This window comes from Petromyzon marinus, chromosome 23, assembly GCF_048934315.1.
Source record: "Petromyzon marinus isolate PM22_M1 ecotype Great Lakes invasive population chromosome 23, UKy_Petmar_22M1.pri1.0, whole genome shotgun sequence".
Lineage (NCBI taxonomy): Eukaryota > Metazoa > Chordata > Hyperoartia > Petromyzontiformes > Petromyzontidae > Petromyzon > Petromyzon marinus.
The window spans coordinates 12444996-12467540 of record NC_133689.1 but is presented as its reverse complement, the minus strand read 5'-3'; the positions used below and the strand labels follow the sequence as shown (position 1 = coordinate 12467540).

The 22545-nt window shown below is 52.0% G+C and overlaps 1 protein-coding gene across 3 annotated transcripts in view; it reads left to right on the top strand.

The window, feature by feature from the left end:
- LOC116945283 (collagen alpha-1(XII) chain-like) overlaps nt 1–22545 on the top strand; it is a 325203-nt gene that overhangs the window by 173029 nt on the left and 129629 nt on the right. For all 3 annotated transcript variants that reach the window (XM_032959676.2, XM_032959677.2, XM_032959678.2), the window contains exons 28-38: nt 1281–1429; nt 3237–3366; nt 6135–6283; nt 9542–9671; nt 10528–10667; nt 11645–11774; nt 12475–12614; nt 13269–13401; nt 17265–17306; nt 18593–18735; nt 19825–19954. In XM_032959676.2, coding sequence (XP_032815567.2) covers nt 1281–1429; nt 3237–3366; nt 6135–6283; nt 9542–9671; nt 10528–10667; nt 11645–11774; nt 12475–12614; nt 13269–13401; nt 17265–17306; nt 18593–18735; nt 19825–19954 — 1416 coding nt within the window. The remainder of the gene's footprint in view (nt 1–1280; nt 1430–3236; nt 3367–6134; nt 6284–9541; nt 9672–10527; nt 10668–11644; nt 11775–12474; nt 12615–13268; nt 13402–17264; nt 17307–18592; nt 18736–19824; nt 19955–22545) is intronic.

Below are 22545 nucleotides of genomic sequence, written 5' to 3'. Positions count from 1 at the left end.
CATCGCACAGACACGTGAGGTGACACACGGCACCACCTCACAGACACGTGAGGTCACACACAGCAGCACCTCACAGACACGTGAGGTCACACACGGCACCACCTCACAGACACGTGAGGTCACACACAGCAGCACCTCACAGACACGTGAGGTGACACACGGCACCATCGCACAGACACGTGAGGTCACACACGGCACCATCGCACAGACACGTGAGGTCACACACGGCACCATCGCACAGACACGTGAGGTCACACACGGCACCATCGCACAGACACGTGAGGTCACACACGGCAGCAACTCACAGACACGTGAGGTCACACATGGCACCACCTCACAGACACGTGAGGTCACACACAGCAGCACCTCACAGACACGTGAGGTGACACACAGCAGCACCTCACAGACACGTGAGGTGACACACGGCACCATCGCACAGACACGTGAGGTTACACACAGCAGCACCTCACAGACACGTGAGATCACACACAGCAGCACCTCACAGACACGTGAGGTCACACACGGCACCACCTCACAGACACGTGAGGTCACACACGGCACCATCGCACAGACACGTGAGGTGACACACGGCACCATCGCACAGACACGTGAGGTCACACACGGCACCATCGCACAGACACGTGAGGTCACACACAGCAGCACCTCACAGACACGTGAGGTCACATACGGCACCATCGCACAGACACGTGAGGTCACACACGGCACCACCTCACAGACACACGGCAGCACCTCACAGACATGTGAGGTGACACACAGCACCTCACAGACACGTGAGGTGACACACAGCACCTCACAGACACGTGAGGTCACACACGGCACCACCTCACAGACACGTGAGGTCACACACAGCAGCACCTCACAGACACGTGAGGTGACACACAGCAGCACCTCACAGACACGTGAGGTGACACACGGCACCATCGCACAGACACGTGAGGTCACACACAGCAGCACCTCACAGACACGTGAGGTCACACACAGCAGCACCTCACAGACACGTGAGGTCACACACAGCAGCACCTCACAGACACGTGAGGTCACACACAGCAGCACCTCACAGACACGTGAGGTCACACACAGCAGCACCTCACAGACACGTGAGGTCACACACAGCAGCACCTCACAGACACGTGAGGTCACACACAGCAGCACCTCACAGACACGTGAGGTCACACACAGCAGCACCTCACAGTATCCCGGGGCACCCCGGTGGGTCTAAGTGGTTGTTCTTATAGTCACTGTCGTTCTTCTTTCTGCAGTGCCTCTGGAGGGGCCGCGGAACGCTCGCACGTACGATGTGACGACCAACAGCATGCGCGTGCGCTGGGACGTGGTGGCCGACGCCACGGGGTACCGCCTGGTGTTCGCCCCCGTCGACGCGGGTAGCGACCCCAACCAGGAGCGCGAGGTGGGTGGCAGGGAGACCGTCTGTCGTGCCTGTGTGGGGGGAAGGGGGGTATGGCCCTGGTAAGTCCAAGCCGATCCAGCGATGCAGGCGGTTTTCCCACTGGATTTTTTTCTGTGCCCGGCCAGAACTAGAACACGACACGCTGGACTCGCAAGATGTCTGAATCTGGCTCGGGGCCAAGCAGGGCCAGGGGCAGGGCGAGTGACAAGTTTATTGCGTGCGTTGTCAGTCAAGTGCGCTGTGAGGACGGTGTCACCGTGGCATCTACGTCCGCCTCATTTCTTTAGAACTGATTTTTGTGTTTAGTTTGTTGCCCTTCCCCCAAGCCTCCGATTAGCACGGTTGGCTGCACACCGCGTGAAAGCAGTTCAACATACATACACATACATACACATACATACACATACATAATACACATACATACACATACATAATACAGATACATACACATACATAACAACAACCGCCATTCGCCACTAAGTGGCGGTGACGTCACCACGACGCTTGTGCCAGGCCATGTGCACCTTGAGGCCACGTGAAGTGTCGAACGCCCGCTTGCAGGAGGTCACGGGGCAGACCCAGGTGCCACGGGTCGACTGACTGAGATGACTGAGATGACTGGCTGATGCACCACCTGTGCCCCCTACTGTGCCAACCTGCTGTGCCTTAGCCACCCGGCGCTCCGCTCGTTGTTGTGAGCATCGCTCCTCTGCCCTCCGTTGTTGTTGGAGGGCGATTACCTCCAACTGCCCAGTAGCGTCCTTCACGAGCCTCCTCCACTGAGGCCGATCTTGACACCGCTGGTACCAGTCATCGGCAAGTCCACTCAGCTCAACGTCCTCCTGTACCACATCACTCCCTCTCTTCTCTAGCCCGTGCCACGCCCGTTTAGCCCCCTCGATCCGGCCAAACAAAAGCTGTTTAGGCATGCGGTAGCTGGGCATACATGACCCAGCCAACGCAGCCTTGCCTGCCGGAGGTGCTCACCGATGGGACCTTGCCCAGATCTTTCAAAGATTTGTGAGCTCCTCACACAATCCAGCCTGGTTAAACCCAGGATGGATTGTAGGCAGGCCAGCCTAAATGTTTCTAACCAGCGAAAATGTTCCATTAGGGGGGTCCACGTTTCAAAAGCGTAGAGAATGGAGGGAATGACCGTGGCCGAGAAGACCTGAAGCTTAGTGCGGAGCGACAGACCAGGTAGCTTCCACACAGCGTTACGCAACCGATGAAAAGATATTGCCGCTCGACTGATTCGGAGTGAGACCTCTGCTGTTAAACTGGAGCCGATCATAAGCACACTGCCCAGGTATGGGAAACTTTCCACTCTTTCCACAACTGCCCCATCACCGATTGGGAGTTGTGGGGGTGGAGTGTCCGATGGTACAAAATACCCAGGCAGGTGCTTCGTTTTGGTGGGGCTGATGGTAAGGCCCCACCTCTTAGTGGCACGCTCCAGTCTCAGCAGCAGCGTCTCCAACTCCTCCTCTGAATGAGCAGCTATTACCAAATCATCGGCATACATAACGTGGTTGAGCAATAGGGAGCCATCCCTTGACCGCTCCCGGGCATCGATCAGCCTCCCATTATATCTGTACCAAATGGAGATTCCCCCGGTACAGCTATTGAAGGCTTCACGAACTACGTGGTCAAAATAGATGTTAAATCACGTGGGAGCCAGAGGACATCCCTGTCGCCTCCAATCACGCAGCCATTAATCCACATTTCAGGTCACGGTTGCCTCGCGAGAGTGAATTCTCCTGACGCCTGCTCACCGTGTGGACGTTGAACCCACCCCTCCCCTCAGCTCACGGTGGGCGCCACAGCTAAGAACACTCTGCTGGATCGCCTCACCCCCAAAACCACGTATCGGATCGCGCTGTACGCACTCTACGGCGAGGAGGAGAGCCAGGCCATCCCTCTGCAGGACACCACACGTGAGTAGCTCGCGGAGCCAGTAACCTCTCGCCCCTGACCTGCGAACCACAATCCCCTGCTGATCTCGTCAGCAGGGTATTGTGGTACCATCCTTGGAGCGGCGTTTGACTGCTAGCCATCGAACAAAGACAGTCACTGCATTGCGCACTTTCAGATGTGCTTCTGCGGCCGTCTGCAATGCTCTTTATGACGATATTAGGAAGCCGCTGAAGCTATGCACTTTTAAATAAATATTGAAAACTAAGATCTTTAGAACTGCTTTTTGCGTTAAGTTTGTTGTCCTTCCTCCGCACCTCCGTATAGCATGCGAAAGAAGCTCCAAACATACGTTTGAGGTGATACTCAACTGCTGTTTGCTGCCCTAGGTCAGTGGTGGACATTCGACATTCATATGGTGGGGGCAAGTTTATCCATAGGACAATCGCTTTTGACCTCCCCACGGAGTGGTGCTCATTGTATTGACCCTGGAGGGATGAAGGGTTGAGTCAACCCCCAGACAGTATGTGAACTCACAACCTTGGGATTGCGAGCCCGCTACTGCTGAGCCACCTGGCCGGATTTGACCCTGCACATGCAACTGAAAATTAGTTACCCTCTGAACACAGTGCTTGGATGGGCAACCACAATGCGTAACAGGGATTACAGTGAGGGAAAAAAGTATTTGATCCCCTGCTGATTTTGTACGTTTGCCCACTGACAAAGAAATGATCAGTCTATAATTTTAATGGTAGGTTTATTTGAACAGTGCGAGACAGGATAACAACAACAAAATCCAGAAAAAACGCATGTCAAAAATGTAATAAATTGATTTGCATTTTAATGAGGGAAATAAGTATTTGACCCCTCTGCAAAATATGACTTAGTACTTGGTGGCAAAACCCTTGTTGGCAATCACAGAGGTCAGACGTTTCTTGTAGTTGGCCACCAGGTTTGCACACATCTCAGGAGGGATTTTGTCCCACTCCTCTTTGCAGATCTTCTCCAAGTCATTAAGGTTTCGAGGCTGACGTTTGGCAACTCGAACCTTCAGCTCCCTCCACAGATTTTCTATGGGATTAAGGTCTGGAGACTGGCTAGGCCACTCCAGGACCTTAATGTGCTTCTTTTTGAGCCACTCCTTTGTTGCGTTGGCCGTGTGTTTTGAGTCATTGTCATGCTGGAATACCCATCCACGACCCATTTTCAATGCCCTGGCTGAGGGAAGAAGGTTCTCACCCAAGATTTGACGGTACATGGCCCCGTCCATCGTCCCTTTGATGCGGTGAAGTTGTCCTGTCCCCTTAGCAGAAAAACACCCCCAAAGCATAATGTTTCCACCTCCATGTCTGACGGTGGGGATGGTGTTCTTGGGGTCATAGGCAGCATTCCTCCTCCAAAGATAGCGAGTTGAGTTGATGCCAAAGAGCTCAATTTTGGTCTCATCTGACCACAACACTTTCACCCAGTTGTCCTCTGAATCATTCAGATGTTCATTGGCAAACTGCAGACGGGCATGCATATGTGCTTTCTTGAGCAGGGGGACCTTGTGGGCGCTGCAGGATTTCAGTTCTTCACGGCGTAGTGTGTTACCAATTGTTTTCTTGGTTACTATGGTCCCAGCTGCCTTGAGATCATTGACAAGATCCTCCCGTGTAGTTCTGGGCTGATTCCTCACCGTTCTCATGATCATTGCAACTCCACGAGGTGATATCTTGCATGGAGCCCCAGGCCGAGGGAGATTGACAGTTCTTTTGTGTTTCTTCCATTTGCGAATAATCGCACCAACTGTTGTCACCTTCTCACCAAGCTGCTTGGCAATGGCCCACTGACAAAGAAATGATCAGGCTATAATTTTAATGGTAGGTTTATTTGAACAGTGAGAGACAGAATAACAACAACAAAATCCAGAAAAACGCATGTAAAAATGTTATAAATTGATTTGCATTTTAATGAGGGAAATAAGTATTTGACCCCCTCTCAATCAGAAATATTTCTGGCTCCCAGGGGTCTTTTATACAGGTAACGAGCTGAGATTAGGAGCACACTCTTAATGGGAGTGTTCCTAATCTCAGCTCGTTACCGGTATAAAAGACACCTGGGAGCCCGAAATCTTTCTGATTGAGAGGGGGTCAAATACTTATTTCCCTCATTAGAATGCAAATCAATTTATAACATTTTTGACATGCGTTTTTCTGGATTTTGTTGTTATTCTGTCTCTCACTGTTTAAATAACCCTACCATTAACATTATAGACTGATAATTTCTTTGTCAGTGGGCAAACGTACAAAATCAGCAGGGGATCAAATACTTTTTTCCCTCACTGTATAGGCTTTGGGACTATATGGTGTTCAGGAGAGTGCAGTAGAGCAAAATACATAAATCCGTGCAGTAGAGATAAATATTGAACCGTACTTCTATGGCCTCTCGTCGATGCTCCTCGTTCGCACAGACCAGCACGGTGAAGGAAGCGACCCTGAATAGCCCTCCCGACACTCGTGGCACAGAGAGGCCCTCGCTCCATCGGCGGACCGACGTGGAGGGCTGCGCTCGTGTGCTACGTGCGACCGTGCGCGACCGTGTGAGACCGTGTGTGATCACGTGCGACCGCGTGCGACCGCTTGCGACCGTGTGAAACCGTGTGTGATCACGTGCGACCGCGTGCGACCGGTTGAGACTGTGTGTGACCGTGTGTGATCACGTGTGACCGCGTGCGACCACGTGCGATCATGTGCGACCGTGTGTGACCGCGTGTGATCACGTGTGACCGCGTGCGACCGCATGCGCGCAGTTCCCCTGGCGGGCCCGCGGAACGCTCGCACGCACGACGTGACGACGCACAGCATGCGTGTGCGCTGGGACGCGGCCGGGGACGCCTCGGGGTACCGCCTGGTGTTCTCCCCTGTGGACGCGGGCAGCGACACGAGCCAGGAGCGCGAGGTGGGTCCCCGTGCCCCCCCCCCCCCCCCCCCCCCACTCCCCACCCCTCCTCTTGGCCGGTCCAGCACCTTCACGCTGATTAAGTTCCATCGTTCGAGATCGTGGCCGAAAGCCGTTGATGCCATGGAACCTCACTACGGAAGCTTTCTCCTCTCCGCCACATCCTACAGGTGCCGTGCAGTAAAACTATTTTACTATTTGTTTATTTTACCAAGTAAGACCCACTGAGCTATATAGATTTTTTTTCAGAAGCAGTCTGGCCACAAATGATAGCTCAACGAAGTGGCGTGTAATGTGGAAATGTATAGCGGCCGAATACTCTCAACGCACGTTGATTTTAAATGTGGACGGAAAAACTGGAGGGCCCGGAGAAGAATCCACACGACCACGGGGAGACAACATGCAAACAGGCATCAGAGTCGAGATTGAACCCACAACCTCCTGTATACCAGGCGAGGTAGTTAAGATCTCGCCACCACAGCGAGATGTTAGATTAACCGCGACCTCCAAGATCTGCCCTTAACGTATCCCACCACCGTTTGCCTTCACGTCTTCCCCTTGGTCGCTGGATAAATGTTATGAATCACATTAGAAAACCCAGCAGTCAGATCAAACTCCATTATTACACCTATAGTTGTGGCTGGGTGGCACAGAAAAGGGGGACTATTGAACATCACAGCTGTCCAATGTGTTTTTGGGTTCTACCACACTCTGTTTAGCATGATGTCCGATATTTTGTTCCACGTGCCTGGGAGCTTCTTCGGGAATAATTTGTCGGACTTCACGTCGAAAAGCAAGCTGCGCAACCCGAGAATACACCTCAGAGAGCCACGCAGCGCAGCCGTGAAATCCTGTGCCCAACGTCAACTTACAGGGCACGGTGTAATGAGAGAGATGAAGATGACCCAAGATCAATTGTGTGACAAATGTGATGCTAGCACGGCCAATAAACCCGCACAAGACCAGAGAAGGAGTGCGAAGGACAGGCAGACGTGGGGACAGGTTTGACATCCGAGGCATCAGCAGTCGCCACGACCACTGTGGTCGGATCTCGGCAGCTGATGGCCACCTGCCTAGATCCATCTTTGACAGTTGAGTTCTGATCCCGCTTATTCATTTCCGCCCGGAGACGGCGTTAACGTTGGGGATAATAGGATAATAGACGTAGGCTTTCACGACCAATATTTTCCATAATAAAGTTTTTTTGGGTTATATCTCCTAAATATAAATGTGGTTAAGCCCGCCACCAGCCAACACAGCCGATTAATAAGATTTGTCACGGTAACAAAACGTGCCAATTAGTTATTACTTCAGCACACCGGTGTGTTGGAGAGTAAATTCACGTGCTTTGGCCAGGTCCCAGCAAGCAATGCAGCTCACGGAAACAGGTCAGGCAGCCTCTGGTGACCGAGCAGCGTGGGTAATTTCAGCACCCAGCACCGGTTGTGTTTTTGTAACCTCACATTTGGCTGGAGCGGCGCCTCATGTCCATTTCAGGCAGTTTATATCGGGTGAGGCACACTGAGCCTCACCCGATATAAACTGTCTGAAATGAAGGAGGGTAAGGAAAAGAAAATCGAACCCACGTTGGGTCTGTACGACTGTCCCACTGCAATTGGCAGAGATTCTCCCGGGTATTTGGAAGAGCGTCACCTTGACTGATATCCCACAATAACGTCTTGCATTCTTCACGTGATCCTTATGGCGGTATCAAATAATACAAAATGGCCGAGGCAATTAAATACTTTATTTCTGGGACGCTTTTTTTTCCAGGGGTGTTACTGAACTCCGCGACTGGGGTACTAATCAATCCGAAATCAGTGCCACACTCCGCGATGTCGAAACGCAGCGAGGACGATTGCGCCGAAACCCTGAACGCTCGCGGTACGCACCGTGGTGGTGCATCGTGCACAGTTCGTTGAGACGAGTCGACCATCAACAGACTAAAAATGACTGCGTGTGTGATTCTTCTACTCGCACGCGAATGGAAAGCTACGAATCTGTAATGAAAGAGAGGTGCTATGAAGAAGAGACATGACCCAAAACGTCACCTATTACATATTTTTTCTTACAAGACCATGGATTTATTAACGAACTCAATGGGTTTTTTTGTTGTTTGTGTTTTTTCACCACTGGCAGCGCAGAATTACCAAATAATTATTTTTTGGGTAAAAAGGATAGAATCATGATAATGGATTGTGAGCATCAGCATATTCGCTCATTTTTGTTGCTTGAATCTCTGACATTGCATTGCTGTGGTGAATAAGCACGCATTATCATTTAAGTATTCGCACCTTGCAACGCCTGTAATGTTGTGGATGGGGTGGGACAAGCCGTCAGTGATTCAGCAGTGTGTGGGTGAGGTTCACTGATCGAGCTAGGATCATCGCGTGAGACACCGGGCCAAAATAATGGGGTTATTTTGGGTTGGACCTCTTCATTGTTATCCACTGAGACACCGCGTGCGTTTTTTTTTTGTGCTACAGTTTACAGCTGCACTTAAAACACTTTGCAAAAAGGACTTGGAAAATGATCTCGTGCAGGACTCGGAGCTCTGCGAGGCTTTCCTCAATAAACGAGCAGTAAACGTGACCGTGTCGTGTAATTATTTACGAGGATCTTACAAGCACTCGATCTGGTTTATATTGAGAAAAGCACTACGGCTGTTTATCCACCGTGCAATGCACTCAGGGATTACAACTTCAGAGTAGCGTTTGAGTGTTGTAGCACAAGAACGCAACCCCCCCCCCATGCCCCCAGGCTTATAAATAAGAATAATACGAGAAGAAAGCCCGGGGATACTATACTTTGTTACAAAACGGCTTGTTTAAAAACCAGTAAAGTCCCCTGAAAAAATGTGATTTTTTTTGTATGTGTGTGTGGGGGAAAATAGCGTTGCCATTTTGTACAAAGACACATGGGGAGCATTCTCGGGCTTTCACGAAAATTGTGTTAATGCGACGTTGTAAAAGACACACGATTGACAGGAGAGTCTCAACTCTCCTAATATTAGAATCTTGAGGAGAACTCAAGAATTGCATTTTCATTAAAAGACTGAAGCCTCATTTTTGTTTATACAGAGCCATGACTTTTGTGACCTTTGGTGTCGTGATGCGTGCGAGTCCGTCTCCCGAGTGCGGCACGAACACCCTTGCATTGCATGTACATAAGTTGAACTTCTTTCGCACCGTACGCAGCCAACCGTGGTAATCGAGCGTGCACGTGGCGTCTACGATCCACGTCCCTCTTGCCGCGCAGGTGACGGTGGGCGCGTCCATCAAGGACACGCTGCTGGACCGCCTGACGCCCAACACGGAGTACCGCATCGCCCTGTACGCACTGTACGCGGACCAGGGGAGCGAGCCCATTCCCCTGCAGGACACCACGTGTGAGCGCCCGCCTCGCCGCCCTCGCCGCGCTCACCCTCCTCACCATCCTCACCCACCTCACCATTCGCACCGCCTTTATCGCCCACACCGCACTCACCTCCCTCACCCCTTCGCCACCCTCGCCACGCCCACCATCCTCACTGGCCCTCCCTCTTCTCCCCTCCTACACTACCCTCATCCTCCTCACCCCCCCCCCCTCACTCTCCTCACTCCGCTCACCCCTCTCACTGCCCTTACTCTCCCGACCTCCCTCATCCTCCTCACCCCCCCCTCGCTCCCCTGACCCCTTCGTCGCCCCAATAACCATCGTGTTTGTGTCGGCTCGTGATGTCGTACGTGTGAGTTTGTGCGTCTGTGCCTGGTTTGTGCTGCTCACTCGTATCTCTGCCTCCCGCGTGCCGCGGCACCCGTGTGGTGACGTGTGCATGGGGGCGGGGGGGGGGGGTGGCGATTGCGCAGTGCTGACCACGCGAAGGCCCTCTTGACCTGGGTTCAAACGTTACCCACACAACACAACCTGCCAATGCACTAACAATACTGACTGGACAGAGGCAGGAGGCATTCAAAAAAGTTGTCCACGATTCAACTGCCAACGCCGGGAGATAGAACCGGGGACCTCTGGATTGCACTCTGCTACGAACCTGGTTAACTCGTTTTCATTCTTGGCTCAGTGGTGATTATCTGAACCGGCCTTGGGCCTCCCCTAAGTTGACTAAGCCCTCAATAGGACCTTGATGCGATGTGTAAACATCAGTATTTTGGAGACACTACCTCGCTAACGGCACTCGTCCCAATCGTCTGTTAACGGCTACGGAAGGAGGAATCGTTCCCTTTGCTTTTTCTTCTGCACCGCAGTGCCCCTGCGCGGCGTGCGGAATCTGAACTTTGCCGACGTGACCCACTCGAGCTTCCGCGTGTCGTGGGAGCCGGCGGAGGGCAGCGTGCTCAAGTACCGCGTGCGCTACTCGCACGACAACGGTGCCGAGCCCGGCGAGGTGAGGCCCTGCGCCGGGGCACGCGGAGCGCCCCGCGGCGACAGTGACGACAACGGCGATGACTTTGATAATGGCGATGTTGATGATGACGTTGATGACGATGACGACGATGATGACGGCGATGACGGCGATGATGACAACGGCTGCCACGGTTGTCCCGTGGCAGCCGACGATGAGGCCCAGCGGACCTCTCTCGTCTCCTTGCGATCGCTTCGCATATAACTGAGTGTTTATCTCTTAACCTCCTCCTTCATTCTGTCAATCCGCCACTTGGGAGGACAGCCTCTACTTCTTTGCTGCTGTCGCGTGGCAGTGATGCTTACGTGTTGGCCTCCATTCTGTTTACACGTCCAAGTCAAAGAAGTCTGCGTCTTCATATATTTTTCATCGGATTCTCCTGCTGCCCTACCTTTTGGAGTTGCTTGAATCTCAAGATGCTGTAAAAAAAAAAAACTGTGGAAATGTGGATACATTTATTTTACGTCGAAAAAGGAAGGTTTTGAGCCTTGACTAGAACAGGGCTAAGGGAGTTTTAGAGCATGGGGGCAGCAGAGGAAAATGACCCAATGCCTCATTAGTTTTTAAACTCAGGTCATCTTCCGTGATTACGTGTAATGCACGGGCAATGGAATCACTCGATGTGAAAACATGGTCTCAATTCTACCATTTTACACAGCCCGAGGTAAACAAGAAGCTACCATTCATCATACACAAAAACATTTTGGGTTCGATCGCTTAAATATAATGTGTCGTTAACCCGCCACCACCCGACACAGCCAATTAGTGAGGTTTGTTACTTGGTGTCAATTGAGAGAGGCTTATAAATTTTAGGGCCACATGAAAGCCCCCTGGCGAGGCCTCTGGATGAGTCACACTGTGTTGCTGCCAGCCGTGAACCTGCCACCGCCACCACGGCTGCTGTTTGTAATCTGACCGCGTTTTGCCCACGGCGACGTCACGCGCCCCTCGCCCTGCAGGTGGAGGTGGAGGGCTCGGTGACGAGCAGCGAGCTCACGGGGCTCAACTCCCAGACGCGCTACCGCGTCACCGTCACAGCCGTGTATGCTGACGGGGAGTCGCCACCCCTAGCCGGCTCCGAGACCACGCGTGGGTCACACCACCCACACGCACGCACTGAGACCACGCGTGGGTTACACCACCCACACTGAGACCACGTGTGGGTTACACCACCCACACGCACGCACTGAGACCACACGTGTGTCACACCACCCACACGCACACACAGAGACCACGCGTGTGTCACACCACCCACACGCACGCACTGAGACCACGCGTGGGTTACACCACCCACACGCACACACTGAGACCACGCGTGGGTCACACCACCCACACGCACGCACTGAGACCACGCGTGCGTCACACCACCCACACGCACACACTGAGACCACGCGTGTGTCACACCACCCACACGAACACACTGAGACCACGCGTGCGTCACACCACCCACACGCACGCACTGAGACCACGCGTGGGTCACACCACCCACACTGAGACCACGCGTGGGTCACACCACCCACACGCACACACTGAGACCACGCGTGCGTCACACCACCCACCCACACGCATGCACTGAGACCACGCGTGCATCACACCATCCACAATCGCACAGAAACCACACGTGCATGGTAAATTCCTTTGTGACATTGGTGACGGTTTTAGAAGGTCTGGCGACGAGTTGACCCCGCTCTGTGTGTGTGTGTGTGTCCGTGTGCGCTCGTGTGCTCGTGCGTGCTTACCCACGGCCGCGCGTTCCCCCGTTCATTCCTGCGCGCGTATCGGCCCACAGTGAAGGTGCCGCCCCCGCGCCTGCTGCGCTTCTCGGAGGTGACAGAGACGACGTTCCGGGTGACCTGGGTGCACGGCGGGAAGGACGTCCAGCTCTACCGCCTGGCGTGGCGCCCCGTGGCAGGCGGCGCCACGGAAGAGGTGCGCCGCACCTCGATTATTGCCGCCACCCGCCCGTCCTGGTTCTTCCGTTGCGACCCCCGTCCCGGTTTTCCCACCATCGACCAAGGCAGCTCGTGCCGGCGGTGACGTGGCCCTGCAGTCGGACGCGCGTCGCCCGTTTCGTTGGAGAGGCTCGCGGTTCGAAACCTGGCAGGCTGCCGTGGTTATTCCCGCGGGTGGTTTAACCGTACAAATACCTTGTTGTCTGCCTTGCAGCGTTATGGGCCAAGTATGAAGAACGAAAAAAAACGCCCGCAAACTACTCAATTGGGATGACATACAGCAACATCGCTTGCTACTGGCAGACTACGCGAAAGATAGCATCTTTTTCGTTTGAAAGCTTTCGTGACTGCAGGGATTCATATTATTGGTTCTTTCGGTAAAGTCACATAGAAGGGAAATAATAAAATAACAAAAATAAAACAATAAAATTCTCACGACGTTTCGATTGCAACACAAGCAATCTTCATCAGGTGTCAAAACCGCAGCAAGACAATTTTTGACAAAAAGTGGCCTTTTTTTTCCTTGCTAGTATCTTTGTAGCAGCCTCTGTGCTATACGAACAGGATACAATACCAAACGTCTTCACCCACTCGCTGTCGCTCCGTGCGTTACGCTCGTTGTGCCGAGCAGGTGATCCTGAACGGAGACGAGAACTCGAAGGTGCTGCAGAACCTGCAGAGGGGCACGCTGTACGAGGTGTCCGTGACCGCCATCTACCCGGACGAGTCGGAGAGCAGCCCGCTCACGGGCCGCGAGCAGACACGTAAGCCTGCTCGGGGACAGGGGCGAGGGTTCCGCAGGGCCCGGTTTTGTTGGGCGGTTCCCTACTGCAGGTTTGGGAGGTGACAAATTCCGCTTCAAGTTCCCGTTGGCTCGTAGACTCACTGACGCAAATTGAGGATCGGGAGACTCGCATAGCAGCTGTGAATCATGCCTAGCGCCACTGGTGGGACTCACCGATCACCGACAAAGTGGTGGAAGCGGGCCGATCCCGCCATTGGTATTCGCGAGCGGGGGTTCCCGTCCCTGCAGCCTGGCCAGCTGTGCCTGCACAGATGGCAGGAAAGCGGGGCGCGGTGGCTGTTTGGCCGCCCTTCATGAATGCCTTCCACCGCTAGGTGGTGGGAAATGGGTCAAATTTCCCACATACTTAGCCGGATAGGTTGAGCTAGCGGCGTAAGGGCGGCGATCTCACCAGGATTACGTTTCTGCCACTGGTGGGAGAGACAATGTGAATTTGCCTGCGATTCCGGTTGCGAAGAAAATCGGAATGCACATCGCAAAGCACGTGGCGGAATCGCAATTTGTGCGGGAGCCGCGGATCAATCCAGGTTATCCAACGGTGGATTCCTGCGGGAGGCATTTGCCTCCACTGACCCTGCACCCTCATTGGGCACCAGGCAGCACCACGCGTGAGCTCGACCTCTCCATGTAGCTCCCTCACCCCTGGCTGGTTTTGGGCTGCTTTGTAGCTGTCAAGTAAACTGCACTCGTGAGTCAACGTCAATTTGAATTGTCCCCACGCTTAGCACGGGCGCAGGAATATAGATGTGAAGCCCGGCATGTGATTACGGAAATATGACCAGACCATCGATCGCATTGAAGCGAATCCAGACCCACAGCTTGAAGATTCTAACAGAGGCATTGCAGCAATCCACCACGCATCGTCCAACGTGTTTTCTTGGCTTAGTATTTTTATTATTATTATTCAGGTACCAGGATAGCCTCACTGAGTATCAAGACTCTTTTACAGGAAGGTCCAGTCAAGTGTTCACAGTGGAGGGGGGCGATGTTTCTATGTGTAATCCCGATCGAGTAATGTTTCAGCATTGGGATATGTGGCCAGTCCTGGTTACATGGGTTTTTCTTTTACCTGTGGGAGAAAACCAGAGAACCCGGATGAATGTCATGCAGAACAGGGGGAGAAAGCAAACTCGACAGAGGCCTCGAAGTTGCGATGCATCCATCCATCTGTGCACTAAAAAACTAAACTAAACTATTTTTTTTACCAGGTGAGGCCCACTGACCCATGTAGCTCCTTTTTAGCTCAACGAAGTGGCTTATCACGTGGAAATTTAAAGCAGCCAAATAGTCTAAACCGACGTTTCTATATGTGGAGGGAAAAACCGGAGGACCCAGAGCAAGATCCACGCAAAAGACGGGGAGAGAGACACGCAAACTCCAAACCCACGACCCCCTGTATACCAGGCGAGGGAGATGACATCTCGCCACCTTGGCGATTCCCGCTGTGACACCCAGCATGTTTCACGGCGGTGCACCGCGGCACGCGCGGCCCCGCGTGCGCCGTGGAACCGCGCCGCGGGGCGCAGGCGGTGCCTTGTGTGTGGAAGGCCCCCTTGTCCCTTGTCTCAGCGAGTCATCGACCCGTGCCAGCAGGGGTCCGCGTCACACGAGGCATTGTCTGCGCACCTGTGCTTCGCCGTTCCGATTGTTGTTGGCAAGGTGACTGCAAAATACGAGCCCCCCATCTCGGCTCGCACTCGAAGGTCCGTCGGGTCACGTCCGTGCCGATGTATTGTCTCGGGCAGGCCCTGTTGTACAGTAACAAACGACCGAGTTTGAAAAGACTCGGTGAGAACTGAGCGAACAAAACGCGCACACACACGCACGCGATGCGACCAGAATTGGCAAAACGTCCCGGTGCTGAAAAATCACCCGCACATTCCTCAGTGGGGGATGGTACGCAGCAACGTTGCCCCCTACCGTGAAGACTTGGCAGGGACTCTTCTGAAAAAAAAAAGTCTGGGACTCAGTGAGGGTTCTCCTGAGTAAACAAAGCGTCATGGTCGTAGCAATAATACTGATGACACTGAAGAAACTAGATTTACCGCTTTTGGTTCTTTCGGTAAAGTCTCGTAGGAAGATAAAATAATAAATTAAATGATGGCATACGACGTTTCGATTGCAACACAAGCAATCATCATCAGGTACAAATGAAAGAGAAAACAAACGAAAGTAAACTTAGAAATATAATGCATTACAGCACAGAGAGTCGGCTAACATAACAGTCAACACCCTACCAAGTTTGTTTTCTCTTTCATTTGTACCTGATGATGATTGCTTGTGTTGCAATCGAAACGTCGTATGCTATTATTTAATTTATGATTTTCTCTTTCTACGTGACTTTACCGAAAGAACCAAAGAGCAACACAGAAGAAGTCTTCTCAAAGCCGCTGTGTTTGCTCGAAAAGTGGGGAAAACCTCTGACTGCTCCTCCTGTCAATCCGTAAGCCCTTGTGTACAGGTTTGCTCTGGTGTCTAGACCAGGGAACCGAACTGAGAACTGGAGCTAATAATTGTTTTTTTCAGTATGAAAATGGAAAGCCGAACCCAAATAATGTTTTTGGGGCTCTGGAATGAAAATCTCCCGAAGAAAACGTCGCGCAGTTAAATAATAATTCCGCTCGCCTGCTTGTAAGGTTAACACGATGAAGCATGGCTGAGGTCCCCGAGGCAGTGAACTTTGCAGGGCACATTGACCGCGGCGCTTTCCGTCATTTGGTGAAACGTTTCGTAGACAGCCCCACGAGTGTGCCGCACGCAGTCGACACGGGGGCTCGAGGTGACAGGGAGACACACACACACATTAGTCGCGATGACGAAGATCTCCCGTATAGTCTTAACAGGTTGTTTGGGCAGTTGCTGTTCGTGAGCACCTATGAAGGCCGGCAAGGCACACGTGCGGGGTGGGTGGCCAGCACTATGCCTGGCCGCCTTTGTCTCCCAATTTGCGATGTTTACACACCGCACCAGGTACTCATTTGAGGCTGAGTCGACCAAAGGGGAGGCCCAGGACCAGTTCAGATAATCGCCACTGGTGTTTACCGTGAGCGGGAATCCAACTCAGGTTGTCGGGTTCATAGCGCAGCGTGCTGATAGCTCCACTACTGCTCTCTGCACACACATTAGTCAAATAGATACACGCAGAAAGATACATATATGGCTAGATGTGCATATCTCTAGTATTTAACAGTAAATGTTAATGCTCATGGGGTTAACTAGTGTTACTTAGAAGCTACATACACAAACATTAATATTGCCCTGAGAGTATATGTGAGTAATGCTGGGGAGTGTGTATTGCTGTTTATGTTAATGATGATTGTTTGTATGATTGTATGTGCTGTCCTTTAGTGCTCGCAAGAATACAAACGCGATAAGCAATTAACCATATTTTGCGAAGTTAAAACAAACTTGAACTGGTTTAAACCAGTTTTTAGACACGGTTAACCATAACCGAAATTTAAACCCATTTTTAACCACACTGGCTAGACTCGCTGGCGTAGATATGGGCACTCATAACACGTTTCACCCATTATTTCAAAATCTCAAACTGTTATTTGGTGCAATGCCTTACGTGTGCGTGCGTTGTGTGTAAAGCGCATTCTGTTATGATTTACCGAACTTGTCACTGCGTCTTTTCGCTTCATGTACTCTGCTGGTTTCACCGAGGATCGCGTTTGCACCATGCCCAAACAGGACGATACATTCTGTGCAAGCTTCACTCCCCTAACATTAACATCTAGGCCCATTATCCCCCGACGTGTAGCTTTTATGTGAACTATCCACCATTAAGTGTCTGCCTTGTGGTATGTGTGCCGAATGCAGTTGACGTCACAACAACCACGCCAACCACCACCACCACTGCCGGTGAGTCCTGCCAGGTGCTGGGGCCGGGAGAGCCCCTCCCCTACCCCCCCCCTCCATCCACCACCCCCAACCGCTCCTCCAGGGCCATCCCAACTGATGGGGCTTCTGGACGCTGAGCCGTCGGGTTTCCAATGCCCTCGACGTCTAACGGGCAGCGCTGACGACGAAATTAACAGTGACACTGTGACATTGAGAAGGCCGACGCCTTGTTGGTTGTGTATGCTATGCTGTGATTGGCCCAGATGTCTATGCGGAACTGCTAAATGAGGGCGCCGCGATGGCGAGATGTTAACTCTCTCGCCTGGTACACAGGAGGTCGTGGGTTCGATCGCGACTCTGGCGCCTGTATATTTGGAGTTTGCGTGTTCTCCCTGTGGTCGCGTGGATTTTTCTCCGGGTCCTCCGGTTTTTCCCTCCACATTTAGAAACATCATGCGTTTAGAAAATTTGGCTGCTGTAACTTTCCACATAATAAGCCACTTCGTTGGGCTATCAATTGTGGCCAGGTCGCTTCAGAAAGAGATCGATGTAGCTCAGTGGGCCTTACTTGGTGAAATAAAAAATAGTTTTGCTTAGTTTTTAGACTGGAGAATATCCACTTTTAACGAGTGACTGGCACGCCTGGGTATAATGGGCCCATATAATGAATCTCCCTCCAGTAGGTTAGAGGATGTCACCGGATCACACGGAATGTGCCCCATCTCGTGACATTCCGGAAGATAAGCAGGGTAGAACCTGGATAGCGCTTGGATGAGTGAGCAGTGTGCACGACGGGTTGCTACAGGCTGCAACGGTGGGCAGCAGAAGGCAGTGCAGCAACATATACGGCTGTGCAGGGCTTATAATGCTCCCGTGCGTTTTCTCCTCGCCTGAACAACCTGCACTGACCAGCATGGTGAAGTATGGTCAAATAACCCCCATAATTTGCGTGGCCTGGGGAGGCCCTCATGCAGCAGCGGATTGACAGAAGGGACTGAAGACAAATCGGTTGTTGAGCGTTGAAGTTGTTGTTATTGGTCGAGGAATATTTCTGCCACCTGCAGAATAAACTAGGGTAGTGGTTGTCGTTGTTTGTGAAGGCACGAGTGTGTGTGTGTGTGGTGAGGTGAGGTGAGCGTGCTGAGTATGGTGAGCATTGCACTTGTGGTACGCATGGCAAGTGTGGTGATCGAGCATGGTGAGCGTGTCGCGCGTGGTGAGAATGGTGAGCGTGTCGCGTGTGGTGAGCGTTTCGCGTGTGGTGAGCGCGGTGAGCGGAGCCCGCGTCTCGGCGTGCGTGCGTGCAGCTCCGCGCGGCGCCCCGCGGGGCCTGGTGACGAGCGACGAGACCTCCTCGAGCTTCCTCGTGCGCTGGGAGCACGCCGTGGGGGCCGTGCTGCAGTACCGCATCGTCTACGAGCCCGTGGGGGGCACGCGGTCCCCCGAGGCGGTGAGGCACGGGCCCGCCGCGCCCACCGCACTCACCACACTCGCAGTAGACAAAGGCAAAGATCCCCCGTGTAGCCTGAACAGACCGTTGGGGCAAGCGATGTTAGGGAGCAGCACCTATGAATGCCGGCATGGTGTATGAGGGGGTGGATGGCCAGCACCATGCCCGGCCGCCTTTGTCTCCTCAGTGGCGATGTTTACACACAGCACCGGCCACTCATTTGAGGCTGACTTGACCTAGGGGAGGAGGCCAGGAAAGGTTCAGATAATCGTCACTGGTGTTAACCGTGAGTGGGAATCGAATTCGGGTTGCCGGGTTTGTAGCGCAGCGTGCTAACCGCCACGCTAGCACCACACACTTACACACACTCGCACACACACTCGCACACACACACGTACACACACTCGCACACACACACGTAAACGTTCATTCACATGCACACACGCGTGTTAGTCATACATTACTTTTAGTGCACTTTGTGTTTTCTTTTCATACTGTTGGTAAGAAGAGGTATCTTTTATATTCTTTGGTTCTTTCGATAAAGTCACGTCGATAGAAAATAAAATAAAAAATAATCCTAAAACTCATGACGTTTCAATTGCAACACAAGCGGTTGTCATCTGGCGAAGAGAAAAAAAGGTATCTTTTATTTTATGTTGCTGGTTGTTGTTGGTCGAGGTTTTTTTGGTGCCATGGAGGCGAGGTGCACTACCTCGCCTGGTATACAGGAGGCCGTGGGTTCGATCCCGACCCGCACGCCTGCTGCTGTATATTTGGAGTTTGTGTGTCTCCCCGTGGTTGCGAGGATTTTTCTCTGGGTCCTCCCATTGTTCCCTCCACATTTAGAATCAACATGCGTTTAGAGTATTTGGCTGCTATATATTTCCACGTGAGAAGCCACCTCGTTGAGCTGTAATTTGTGGCCAGGTCGCTTCTGAAAAATATCTGTACAGCCCAGTGGGCCCTACCTGGTAAAATAGAAAATAGTTTTAGATTTTCGTGTTACTGGCTGCATCTATGACCCTCTTCCGCGCCACACAATAACCTCTCACACTGCCACACAACACCTGCGTTGTGATGCCCCTGCAGGTGCTGGTGGGTGGACGCCGGAACAACGTGATCCTGCAGAACCTGCTGCCCGACACCCCGTACCGCGTCACCGTCACCTCCCTCTACCAGGCTGGCGAAGGGGGCAACCTGGACGGCACCGCACGCACGCGTTAGTACCGCACGGCACGGCGCACCGCAGGGCAACCCGTACACATCCAGCGCACAGAGCATCCGGTACATGGGCCAATGGGTACACAGGGCAACCGCACATATGGCAAAACGTAGCGCACTGCACATGGGGCACAGCACTTAGCACGGTCTCGCGCTGCTTGTACACGGTTACACTTGCACGCGCTGCGTTTGGACGCACAGAGTGCACACAGAGAACCGTCCGGAACACGGTCGTGACAGCAGGTGGGTGCTTGCGTAGGGAGGGGCGCGTGTCTCTCTCAAGAGAAACCCCGGGAAGTAACGGGAACGATGTGTGAGCATACACACCAGGAATAACCTTTGTGAACAAATCAATAACAGTTGTTCAAATCGTAGCAGTTAAAACACCAATTTACGCTTAGCTGATATCGACTTATAAACCGTAAACACTTTACATATCAAACATACTGAATACTCATACTCTGCGGTTCTTTCGGCCAAGTCACGTAGGTATAAAACTAATCAATCACGACGTTTCGATTGCAACACAAGCAACCGTCATCAGGTAATGCCAAAGAGTATGGGTTCCTGCAGTCACGAAAGTTTCGAATCAAGATTTTAACATACTGAATATATAATATGAAATATATCGGGGGGGAAATCCAATAGAAACGCGATGACATTTATTCTAACTGTCATAATTCAATTGGAATAAAATACACTTGGAAGTAGCCACGAAGCTAATTGACATTCGCAATTGGCCAAATGGAGAGTATCTTTGCCTGACGAAATATTTATGAAGAAGGCCGACGTGATGAATTAATTGCAGATGAAATATCATTCCATTTTAACTGAAGCAGTCTGCTTCAAACGTTTTGGCCGAATGTTGCTTTTATATTGGTACCTAACAGACAGACACAACCACAGTGCAAAGACAAAGATCCCCCATATAGCCTTAACCGACTGTTGGGGCATGTGCTGTTAGTGAGCACCTATGAAGGCCAGCATGGCACACAAAGGGAGTGGGTGGCCAGCACCATGTCCGGCCGCCTTTGTCTCCCCAGTGGTGATGTTTTACACGCCACACCAGGTACTCATTTTAGCCTGGGTCTACAGAGGGGAGGCCCAGGACCGGTTCAGATAATCGTCACTGGTGTCGGCCGCGAGCCGAAATCGAACTCGGGTCGCCGGCTTCGTAGCGCAGCGCGATAACCACTACACTACCTCTCCCCAATGATACAAAGACATAACCACAGCGCTCACTCACAAACTCATACGCACACCCGCACACATGCACACACATTTGTGCGCGTAGTTCTCGCCCACAGACCAAGAGTTCCGCGGTCCGGGCCAAGAGAAATGTTTAAAATGTGGTGTAAAGAGGTGCCCTTCAGTGACATCCAGAGGCAATATTTATTTTTTGGGTTATAGGAGTAATTCAAATAGTTTTCAGTTACGAAATATTCCATTGCTTTGCTCACATGGCAAGTGGATCCTTGCCAGATGAGACTCGATTTTCTGCTCCACGCGTCACATCATTGTCCAAAAATTAATTGCCAGCACAAACTGACTCCGCTATTAGTAAGTTCACTTCCAACCTTGACATCTCCCCTCACGCGCTCAATACAGACAAAACCAATAGCACGAGTGCATTGCACACCAGAACGCACCGCAATCCACATCACTTGTTTGAGTGCCCGCGGCTCAGCGGTGGTGCCCCTGTGTGTAACAATCTGGGTTTCCATACCGACACGGAGCTTGCACCCGAGCCCCCAACGTTGGCTCGATGGCTACAGTCGCTCACTGAGAAGTCCCACAAGGGCGATACAATTCTGCGTCTTCAAGCTGCTTACTGCCATGATCGACTTCGTTAGGGCCCACTGTACAAAATGTTAATTAACACTATTCAGTGTGATACCCACAAATGAATTGGGGTTTTTTTTTCCTCTTGACAAACTGTAATTAAATTATCGCGGCATCACCGCTGTACACAAGAGGGAAAACTCACAAGTAAGCGCAGAGCACTCTAATCTTCACTACCTCGCTCAGCTAAAACTCAGAACTTAGCTCAGTACTCTTTACATTCTGAGCTTTAAGCACCAACTTTGTCTGGTCAATTGTCAGAAGATTACTGCTCTTCCACGATTGTGTTGACGCCAGATTGATCGTGTTTCATAAATCGTGGACAATTCATGTATGGTGCCTTCTGTATTGGGCAACACAGGCCTTGCAGGGCTAGGGCGAGTGATTATGAACTGCATGATAATCACTGTATTGTTTTGACATCCAGTACGTCGTGGCCTATCCGACCCATCACATATCCACCCTGGCCACTTAAACTGCCCACATTCCGTGCATGGGGCGGCGACTGTCATTGTATCAAGATGTTAAAAAATCTGACCGTTTCACAGAGCCACCTTTTCCCGTAGTCTGCCCCACTGTAATGTAGCCCGATTTCTATCCCCAATAAAAGTTGTTCAATGGACTCACTCCTTCCTACCCTCTCCCCGATCATCTCACTACTCCCCTCCACACACTTTCTGCTTCAGCAAGCAATACCTACTATTGAAACCCACGGTCATTCGTAGCTAAATGGGAGGTCGCTCATTC